The 11,235-nt window shown below is 50.3% G+C and overlaps 1 protein-coding gene across 1 annotated transcript in view; it reads left to right on the forward strand.

The window, feature by feature from the left end:
- The window catches only part of RNF24 (ring finger protein 24), a gene marked incomplete at its 3' end in the record, with an annotated part of 18,996 nt that overhangs the window by 2,807 nt on the left and 4,954 nt on the right, over positions 1-11,235 (forward strand). The window contains 1 exon segment of the mRNA XM_009080431.1: positions 7,202-7,351. Coding sequence (XP_009078679.1) covers positions 7,209-7,351 — 143 coding nt within the window.

Below are 11,235 nucleotides of genomic sequence, written 5' to 3' on the forward strand. Positions count from 1 at the left end.
CAGACAGCAGCAGCATAAAGAGGAATTCTTCCCTTTCTGGCCTCATGCTGCTTTTCTACCACAAGGCTTTGCAGCCATCTGGATCCCCTTTCAGCTTATGCCCCCCCTTCCCAAAAATCCATAACCTAGCAACCTTGTTTAGTGTAAACGAGAGCATTATGCTTTCCTGCATCCCAGTTTGTGCCTTCCTGAATCCCAGTTTCTGCTTGGCTCGTCTGACTGCCTTTATAGGATGGCTGCTAGCAGCTGTGATCCCTTTGCTGGCACAGGGTGCCTACCTCCAGCAGGATTTCGTAGGACTATTGATCCCTGGGTGTTGCACTGATCAGTATTTTTTACCCATTAAAGGACGTCGGGAAAGACAGGGGGAAAAGGTTTCAGGAGGTTGTTTTGTCCATCTGCTTGTCCATATAAAAGAGTGGAGAGGGTCAGTTGCTCTTTGGCTTTGCTGAAAGTGATTTGCTTTAGTTCAGCCTTGATCAAAGTGATATCTTGTTTTTGCTTCCAGATGGGATATTTTGGAAGCTCTCAGTGTTATCACCCAGCGTTTTCAAATTCCCTGGAGTGTTTAACACCAATTTCTCAGCTCCTGACCCTTCAGCTGCATAGGCAAAGTGTTTCTCATGGAGTTCCCAACTTGCTTTCCCTGAGGAACCTGTTTATTGGGGAAAACTGGAAATGAGGAAAAGCAGTCACAAATGAAGGTGAAAGATTATTTCCACCAAATGAAGCAGTAGGAACAGGGAGCTACAATGCGTGGTCTGAGGCTGCTCGCCCCATGGTGATGTCTGTGCTCTCTGTGCTCTGTTTGGGCTAAATTGAACCCATTAATAACATACATGCTTAAATTTTGCAGTACCTATGGATGCTATGACAGAGGGCAGGGATGGGATCCCATCATCATCACCCTGTACATGGAGACAGGGAGCTGCTGCCTTCTGCTTTCACCCCAGGAGTAGGAACAGGGCTTAAGGGCAGGAGGAGGCAGCAGAACATCCTTTCCCACTGCACTTTTGGGAGGAAGAGTGAGCTCAGTAGGTTGTGACGTTAGAGCTGTGTGCCAGGAAAAAGGGGAAAAAGGTCATTACAAATCCCCAGGGCCAAAGGGAGAAATTCCTCAAGTATTATTTAATCTCTGAGAAGTGAATTGAACTGTCCTTGGGCAGCTTTTCTGAGCAGGAAGCTGCCGACTGTTTCAAACCTTCCTGATAAGAGTTGTTCAGCCCTCATCTCTCTGATCCAAGCAGGGCTGTCCTCCAAACTCCTCTTCCCCCTCCTCCAGACCGGATTGAAAAGCGCTATTGATTTGTATTTATTCTGTTTATTTTTGCCTCTTTTCCTGGAACTTGCAAAATCAGCCCTGAGCAAACCTCTGGATTGCCTTCCCAGCAGCGCTGGGCGAAAGCACTTGACTTTAAACCGGGAGGTGGGAGCTGCAGCTGACCTATTTCTGCATATTTCTCTGCCAACGGGAGCAAAAACATTTTCCCATTTAAAGGTTCTCTTCAGTTTTAAGGTTCTGGGATTATTTGTGTGTTGAACTGTCCAGAATCAAAAGGACTTGCTGGAAATTCCAGTGGTGCCAGTTGCGCTGAAGAGTGTTTCTTTCCTTAGAAAGACCTTCCAGTTTTTCTCCAGTGACTGATTGCTTGGTTTGTTGTCACATCATTCTGTCCCTTGCCCAAAGGCAGTGGAGAGGGTTAAGGTTTTGTGTTTGGTGTTGGCCAGGGAACACAGCCAGGAAATTTCCTGATTCCAGTTCACACAAAGCATCGGATCTGCTGTCGGGGAGAAGGGGTCAAAGGTCTGAAGCACTTCGTGGCTGGAGGGCAGTTTGGATCCTTGGTTGTCCAGCCACACACCAAAACCCCACTGTGACCCCCCCAGACCCTCAAAATGCAGGAAACAAGCAGATTTTGTGCTGTTAGACACCCAGAAATTTGCTCTGTTGCTGCCGGTGGTGCTGCGTGGCCCAGGCCAAGCGTTGCTGGAGCTCCGTGTGGCTCTGCCCATGGTGTGAGGGACCTGTTGGGATGCTCCCTGCTCCCATCACACTGTCCCATGCCCTCATTAATTCCGCTCATCAATAACACTCTTGAGCCCTGCACCATTGCTCACACTCCTCCTCCACTCACTGCCAGGTCTGTGGGGTAAAAGATGTGTGCCAGGTTGGATGCTCCGAGCCAGTGCTGGACGTGGCACCATCCCTGTATTAGCGTCATCGCTCCATAAAATCACAGCATGCCAAGAGTTTTTGTTTTCCCTCCACGCATAATCCTGTTGTTCCCTGGTTTTGGACAGTAAAGGCCATCACTCCTGACCGGAATAGCGCTGAGATTTCCCCCCACTCCATGCCAGGTGAAGGCGATGTGGCTGCATGGCACCTCTGGGGTGACAGCGATGCCGGGTCGGCGTTGGCTCTGCAGCTGCCTGTGATTTTCCCATCGCTGTGCTGCAGATCCTGGCACTGGACCAGCTCCAGAGATGGAGCTGGAGGAAATTCCTTCCAGCTGCTGGAGGTCAGAGCGTCGCTTTGCTTTGGGGTTCACGAGGGGGATTTTTTGCCTGTGAGTTAAGCTCAGGCACCTCTGGCTGCTGCTTCTTAACACCTGGAAAAATCTTAAGTATTACCCAGTTAGCCATAGCCATTAAATAACCTTCCTACTGTGGATTCATTCCATGGAAGAATACCCTGCTTCACTGCACAACTTGGGCTGTTTCAGAAAGGTCTTGTCAGCTGCTCCCAGTTTAACTTTCAACCGAGTTAATAACCCTTTTGGTTAAACCTGTCTGAAACGCGTTGCGTAAGGCCTTTGAAACTGGAGACGCCGTTCACGCCCGCTTGAAATCTTTCCCATCGATAAAATATTTCAACTTGGAGTTTGGCCATGGCTTAGGGTTCTCTTTTCCCTGGGACTCATGATTTTGAACCTGCCTGTGTCTGGCTACACAGAGTTTTTAAAGTTCAGTATTTCCCAGAGATGGATTTGCCTCACTAGTGGGTGGAGATGCTGCAGGGGCTCAGACCATCAGCTTCATCTAGTTTCCTCAGTTAATGCTTGAGGAGTTCAGTCCTGTCCGAATTTGCTTAGAATCCCTGTGGAGGAAGTTGCTTGTCTTGAAAACATAAGGTGTTTAAAAATGGGGTTTTATTTACAAGAGCAGAGGCAGAAGCCACCTCTCTGCATCATCATGTTTACGTATGATGATGCACAGCACTTGCATGGCCCTTTTTTGCACTGTGTTATAAATAATAATGAAATTTAATAAAAAAGGGACTAGCAGCTCTTTTTTATAAGTAAAAGCCTGAGAAGGAGCTCAGTTCAAATCCATGTAGCAAAGCAGCAGGAAAGCAAAACTTTGCAGCTTCCAGCTCATGGATGATGCTCATGGCATCACCTCCCATGACGTAGCAGCATTCCTGATGTCACCCCCTAGGCTCTGACCATTACTCGGCTCATTCCCCTCCTCTCTGCCTCAGTTTCTCTACCTGTAAGAAGATAATTGCCTCCCTTATTAATCCCTTGGAGATCTGATGAACACTGTGGGTAGGAGGTTGGCCCCGTGCATTAAGCACATTAAGTGTTTGCTGTGGTTATAATGGGGATTAATTTGGCAGTGTGGCTTCTTGGGTTTGCCTTTAACAGCCTAACGTGTAATCACAGTGCTGCGACGCCGACGAGCTCATGCTGACCTGCAGCACTCCCTTCCTGGCTGCTCCATAAGCCATGAACCAGAACTTGGCTTTTAATTAAAGCTTGGTTTGTTCTCGTTGAAGAAATGTGGATGTGCTTGGCCCCATGTGGGTGAGTCATTGGAGGGTATAGGAAGGAGGAGGCATGGAACTTGGGTCATTCTGTGTTGTGGCATTGCCTGCAAGGACTGTTGTTCCTTGTTACTTTTCATGGAGTCCTAGAATGGTTTTGATTGGAAGGGACCATAAAGACTATCTAGTTCCACCCCCACTTCTGTGGGCAGAGACACCTTCCACTAGCCCAGGTTGCTCCAAGCCCCATCCAACCTGGCCTTGAACACTTCCAGGGATGGCACAGCCACAGCTTCCCCTGACCGCCTCTGCCAGTGTCCCCTTTCCTACATGCACATCCCAGGGGTGCATGGAGCTGCTGGGAGCAATGGGTGCCCTGGGAGAGGCAGTGGGTGCCTCACAGGCATCATCTCCCTGCTCCGAGAGGCCTTGACCATGGAGAGAGCAACAGGGAGGCTTTTGTTCTGCACCAGAAACTTTTCGTCCTTCTGTATGGTTCCTTTTTTATTTATTTTGGCTGCATTCACACAAATCTGTAGCAGATTAAAATACAGTTCCTCCCCCCGACTCCAGTTAAAAAAACCCAACCCAAAGCTTGGCTGCTTGAAATCGTCAGATTTCACTGGAGGCTTTTAAAGTTAACAGTTTCCTGGATCCTGGGCAGGATAACTGATTTTTCCCCTCTAACCTCTGTGTTTTTTGCTGTAACATTTCTCAGCTGTTGCAGCAGGAGGGAGGGAGGACCAGGGCAGCTCTGATGTGGAGAAGGTTATTTTATGTGGGAGTTGGATGAATCTGGTGTGGGACTCACTGGACTTGCACCGTAGGGGTCTGAAGGGTTGTGGTCTGAAGGAGGCTGAGTCCCCACGGTATGGCTGGCAGGTAGGTCATGGCTGCATCGGTGATGTCCTTTTGGTACAAATATTAGGGCAGTGGTTCCACTGGAAGAAGAGGGTAGGATTCTGTGGGTGGGTTGGAGCTCAGTTTCTGCTGACCATGTGTTTGCTGGGGGCTGTGATGGATTGTAGCTGTGGCTGTGGTCACAAGGACTGGTGCAAGAGCAGCACAGTTCAGGTGGCCACATCCACAAGGAGTTTTTCTGGCTTGATGGGATTTACTGCCCTAAATGCAGCCTGGATCTTCCTTACCCACTGTCTCTGCTGTGGCATCTCCTGGTGGGATTGCTGAGCTGAAACCCGTGACTATGGGAAGAAGAGGGTCACAAGTTAAAGGAGTTGTACAGGAAAGAAATTTAATAGTCTGGTGCTGGTTGGTTTTGTTGCCTCTTCTCCAAGAGTGGTCTCTCCTTACTTGCAAAAGTCACCTGGAGCTTTCCCAGATGGAACACGTTTCTCTAAGGTGGTTGAAGAGCTGGAGGCAGCCAGCCTTGGCCAACAATGGTGATTATCCACACAAGCCCAGGGGTGAGGTGGGGCAGCCAGTTCCGCATCCTCCAGCCAGAGCCACGTCCTCCAGCCAAGACATCCTCGTGGCACGAGCGTGACCGAGGGGAGAGCTCCTGAACCGTCTAAAATCCCTTTGACCTAGCAGATGGCACAGGGCTGGGACCCAAACCCGACCCTACGCCACGACGCTGAGCTGCGCATTAACTCCACTGGAGCTGGGAACAAAGGTTTGGGGGCCGGTTTGGGCTTCTTTTTTATTGATTTGCAAAGCAAACCAGCTCAGCTGAGCGGAACAAGCGTCGGTGGAGGAGCGTGAGCTGCCGGGTGGTTGCTGGGCTATAAAATCCCATCCCCTGGCAGGGGGTGTGCCGACTCCCCGAGCTCACGTTGGCCGGGAGAGGTTCTGAACATGCGTGTTGGTCTCTGGAGGCTTTAATCAAATCCAGGCTTTACCAGAAATCGCCTCGAAACTTCCAGGGAGCTGAGGAAACCGAAAGCAGACGGAGCCAGGAGGCTCCGGGCGGGTGTTCGGCGCCGGCAGGGATGGTGCCATTGGCGAGGAAAGTGCGGGTGAGGGGCTAGAGCCGGCAGGGCAGCTGGGATGGAAGGTGAGTCTGCTTCCAGAGAATATGCTGAGAAGACAGAGGAAAGCCAAAAGGGTTTGGCTAAAAAGGGGTCTTGAAGGAAAAAGGAGATTCAGGACTGAGGATGCTGCTTGGAGGAGTGGGACATTGAGAAGACGCTTTGATTTTGGAGTGTCGCTCCCTGGCGCATTTGGGATCAGGTCCTGAGGTTTCCCCACCATCTTCTACCCCATGGAAAATGAGGAGCTGTGCAATTACTGCGCCATTGAAAACTCCCTGCTCCAGGAGAGGGTTTTGTTATTCCTCAGTGATTTTATTTGGGAAACAGGGTTCAGACTGCAGGTACTTACCTTGCTTGTTGTGAAACTTAATGGCATGCTGCATCCAGCTCTCTCCCGTGGGCAGAAGGGAAAACAAGGTGTATTTTTTGACTTCCCTTTCTAAGCTGGGGGTGGGGGAACTTTATGCCTGGCCAGAGATGTTGTGATCATTCAAGGGTGAATGGCTCAGATAGTGATAGGAAGATAAGAAATAACAAACAAGTGCAATTAAAATCATGGAGGAGATGATAGGCTGAAGTCGTTATCCCAGGCAGCTGCTCCGGGTTTAATTGGGTCTCTGGGAGGGGAGGGAAGTTCTGGTCACGCGTCCCAGACGTGGTACGTGACAGCCAAAATTGCTGCGTCTTCCTCTTGGCTGCTACTCGCAGCTGCCTCAGGGTTTGGCTGGGGGGAGCAGCCTGGGGCTGGGCTGAGGAACACAGCTGAAACCTGCAAAAGTGCTCTTCAACCACCAAACCCAGATCTCACGTGGGAAAACAGACAAAGCCTCTTTATAGACTCCACAGTCTCCCTATAATTTCTCTCGTCCTCTTCTGCTGGGGATGCACTGGGAGTGTGTCAGACCCGTGCCAGGCCCTGTGTGTGCTTGATGGTTTTGGATGGGGGGGGTTTATGGAATGAGGAATTGGTCTTGGAATCGGCTGGAGGGGATAGGAGGAAAACCCGGCCTTGCTCCAAGGCTTTTGGCTGCCTAGCTCCAAGCAGCCTTGCTCCAAGGCTGTGTTTTTACCCAATTACTGCGGGGTTTGAGGGACACTGGCTGCAGCTGGGGCTGTTTGGATGCAATTCCTGACATTCATCTAGTGCAGTGTTTAATCTGGAGGTTGACCTGTGTAAGGAAAATAGCTGGAGGAGAAGCTCACAGCAGGAGAAGGAAAATCCCAGCCCTGGCTGCTCCAGCTTTGTTTTCAGGGATAGTGAGCTCTGTTACGCTGATAGTCCCTTTTGGGCAAGGATGCCTTCCCCTTGGAGAGGGATGAGCAAGGAGGGAGCACTGCTCGCTGCCCTCTCCATCCCCCTCCATCTCCCTTTGGAGGGACCACCGGTCTCTGAAGGGCATCTGAAAAGAGCCTCACATCCATGTGTTTCTCCCTGTCTCCACAGCCTACCCATGAGCTCGGACTTCCAGCATTACAGTTTCAGGATGCCGAACATTGGGTTCCAGAACCTGCCTCTCAACATATACATCGTGGTTTTTGGCACAGCCATCTTCGTCTTCATCCTCAGTTTGCTCTTCTGTTGCTACTTGATCAGGTAAGAGAATGTTGTAGGAGATCATTACTCAAAAGCTGCTCCTGTTCCATGCCTGTGACCAATCCCTCCATCCCCAAAAGAGGGTGGCATCACCCTATCTTTCTGTGACATGTCTCATCCCAGCATGTTGTCCCACAGGGCAGTGACATATGCTCCAATGGGCATGGAATCATGGTTGGCTTCGCAAGAGCCTGGAAAAGGGATGTTTTATGGTCCCTCCTTTCTGCTTAATGTTTCAACACGTTTACATCTGTAATGAGTAACTTGTGTCCTGTGTGCTTAAGAAATGTTTAATACCTGCTCCGTTGGCTATTGAACACAAATTGCTCCTTCAACAGCTCTGTTTGGAGATTAATGATGCAGAGTTGATGTGTTAATCTGAGCCATAGGGAGCAGGACAGGAGGGTTAAAGGTTGTTCCAGTTTGGGCCTTGTTTTAATTATTTTATGGGCCATTGGGGAGATTGTTGGGCTGCTAATTGAGAGGAGAAACTCTTCCTGCTGGAGGGAAAACAAGAGGCAAGTGGGGAAAACCACAGTGCCTGGGAATGGAGGTGGTGATGAGGGCAGGTTATGCTGATGGCCCGAGATGGGGCCTTGCCGTGCTTCTCCCTGTGGCTGGGAGCAGAGGGCATTGCTCTGGCAGCCATGTCAGCCAAAATCCTGCATGCCCAGAGCTCTGCCATCCAGCTTTTCCATCCCCTTTCCCCTCCCCTCTGGCTTTTCAGCTGACCCCAACTCCCTGTTTTCCATCCATCCATTGTATCCACTCCCTCTGTTCCAGTAAGACAGGCTCCCAGTCTTGCACCAGGGAGCCTGTCTCTGGCTGGCTCACAGCAGCCATTCCCACCAGGTTTTCTATCCAGAGGATGTTAAAGATATTTTGTCCTGATTTTGTAGGCCAGGGAAACAAGATTTCCATTTCACCTTCTAAATATTTGATAATTTCCACCCATTTTCAGCTCTGTATGAAGCAAAACCTCATAAAACTTTCAGATGAGCCCAAACCCAGGTTTACCCAGGGGTGATTTGGGCTGACTGGGCATCATATCTTCATTTTTGCACACAATTATGCAAAAGAAAAGGTTATTTGAAGCTAAAACACATCTGTCCACCCTAGCAAACAAGGCAGAAACACCTGGAGGGATCATCCCTGACCAGACAATTCATATCTTGTTGCTCAATGTTACCAAGGTCTGTGCTGGGATATTGCATCTGTATCCAGTGTTCACATTTTAATTGGGACACCAGTGGGAGGGGATGCAAGAAAATAGACCAGAGGTGTTCAGAAGGCTCAGGGACATGTTTTGCTCAGGTGGAGCTTGAATCTATATGGCTCGCTTGGCGAATGAAGAGGTGTTTGGATTTTCAGAGTGTTTTCCTGGGCACTGGGTCCAGCTGGGTGTGTTCTGCCCCAAAGAAGGAATAACAAGTGGTAATGTCTGGAAGGTCAAGCCAGAAAATCTTTAAATTTAGAAGTTGGAGGCGTGTTGTAAGTGAGTAACCAGTGAAGGAAGCCAGCAAGGAAGTGGCACGTCCTCTGTCTCTTCACGTCTTTAAATCAAGACCGAGGACCTTCCTGGATGAGACATTTTGGCTCCTGTTCCCGAGGTGCTATTTAGCAACCTGTAATAGAGGGGAAGTTGGATTAGATCATCCAGTGATCCCTTTATAATCCAGGGCTCTCTAGAGACTCTACAAATGGCTCTTCAAACCTCCTCCCTCAGCTCTTTTATTGGCACAACAACCAAAACAACCCTCCAGCTCCCGTTCTGCAGGGTTTCACCGTGCCATGGGTTTTAGCTGTGCCAGTGTCCCAGGAGCATTCGCCTCCACGGAAGCTGAAGCTGCTGTTTAATCTCAGCTTGTGTGGGGTATAAAATCCTGAGCTTGGGTGGGATTTGGGAAGACTTGTAGGTGGGTGACAGGATGAGGACCACACAAGGACAGAGACCAACCCAGGCAGAGGGCCAGGATGGCTCCCTTTGGAGCTCCAGGGCTGTGCTTGCATGTGTGGGGGTTATTTGCAGGTAACAGCAGCTCCTGGCTTTTTCCAGGTCACCCCAGGGAGAGGCAATGCAGCCCATCCTCTCCCTCCTCTCCCATGTCTCCACATCTGCAAATGTTGCGTAGAATGATAGAATGTTAAGGGTTTGGAAGGGACCTTAGAGATCACTTAGTCCAACCGCCCCTGCCATGGGCAGGAGCTCCTCCCACTACACCAGGTTGCTCAAAGTTTTGCCCAACCTGCATCCAGCTTATCCAACAGATAACAGATTTGGCAAATAACAAGGGAGGCTCATGACACCACCCTCAAGGCTCTGGCTGGGGAGGCATCCAGAGCATAGGAGAGCCAATATCTGGGGTATTCACCCCAAATCACAGAGCTGATGGCATGAAGTAAAGGATGTGCTGGGGGAGGAGAGGACATGGGCTGTGCTTCGCAACTGTGTCAATACTGACTGTGCTGCCTGCTCCAAATGGAGGAAAAGTGACACTTCTAATTGAGCTGACTCAAAGCAGAGTCTGATAGGAATTTCAGCACAAAGCACAGCAAACGTCATCACTGCCTGTGGCAGCCCAGGTGAATCTGGAGTTCTTCTGATGCTGCAAACCACCTGGGTCAAAGCTCAGGCCCTTCATGGCCGCTGCCTCTGCTTGGAAAAATGACAGATGAAAAAGGAAAGAACAAGGAAATGAGATTTAGCTGGGAGCTGGTTGTGTCTGATCTAAAGTGATAAACTTGTGTTGCCTTTGGTCCCATAACACCCAGTTCAGAAGGATACTGAGCTGAGCAGTGCCATGCTCACCCTGGGTGAAGGCTGCAGATCCTCTCTTCATGCTTTGCTGCAGATCACACACAACTCATCCTGCACATCCTAGAGCAGCTCAAAGTCCATGGCAGGTGCAGGGTACACAGCCCCTAAAGAGCCCATTTTTCATAGAGCTGTTTGCTTCTGCAGTCACATCTGCCAGCATCCACCACAGTTTTATGTGCAGAGAAGGGAACAGAGCTGGGAAAGGGTCTGATGAGGAGCAGCCAAGGGAGCTGTGAGAGCTCAGCCTGGAGAACAGGAGGCTCAGGAAGGACCTTCTCACTCTCTACAACTCCCTAACAGGAGGTTGGAGCCAGGTGGGGGTTGGGCTCTGCTCCTAGGGAGCAAGGGACAGAATGAGTAGCAATGGCCTCCCGTTGTACCAGGGGAGGCTTAGGTTGGATATTAGGGGAAAATTCTTCACAGAAAGGGTTGTCCAGCCCTGGCACAGACCACAGAGCTGTGGTGGAGTCCCCATCCCTGGAGGGATTTAAAAGCCACGTGGATGTGGCACTCAGGAACATGAATTAGTGGTGGCCTTGTCTGTGCTGTGGGAATGGTTGGACTCGATGGTCAGGCTTTTCCAACCCAAATGACTCTGACTTCATGAAGATCCCAAGGAGCATAGCCAGGCTGGGAGCAGTTACGCAGTGATGGGGCATAGAGCCAGTGCCCCGGACCTTTCTACTCCTAAAGCATCTAAAGATTCTGAAGTATCTAGTAAGCAGATCTGGGAGGTAAACCTGCAAGAGATTATTTCCTCTGCCTTTTGTTCCTGTGGTCATTTACTTGTTATAGGCAATTCAGTCACCCAGAGAAGCAGGGTGCTCCCAGTCCTGCGGGAAGAGATCCCCAAACCCAGAGGAGGCAGTTCTTCCCTTCAGGGCTGGTGACAGCACACACAGTCTGCAGCCACACGCTGTGTGGTCCCTTATCTCCGTCAGACATCTGCCAGAAATTCCTCCGGAGTCGCAGTGCTTGACTCGAGATGGATGGAGCCCTGGGTTCGCTGGGAATAGTGCTTGCCAGGATCCGGGGTCTCTTCACGACAGCTGCGCCAGGCCCGACC

The sequence above is a fragment of the Acanthisitta chloris genome, unplaced genomic scaffold (genome assembly GCF_000695815.1).
Source record: "Acanthisitta chloris isolate BGI_N310 unplaced genomic scaffold, ASM69581v1 scaffold9390, whole genome shotgun sequence".
NCBI classification, from domain to species: Eukaryota; Metazoa; Chordata; class Aves; order Passeriformes; family Acanthisittidae; genus Acanthisitta; species Acanthisitta chloris.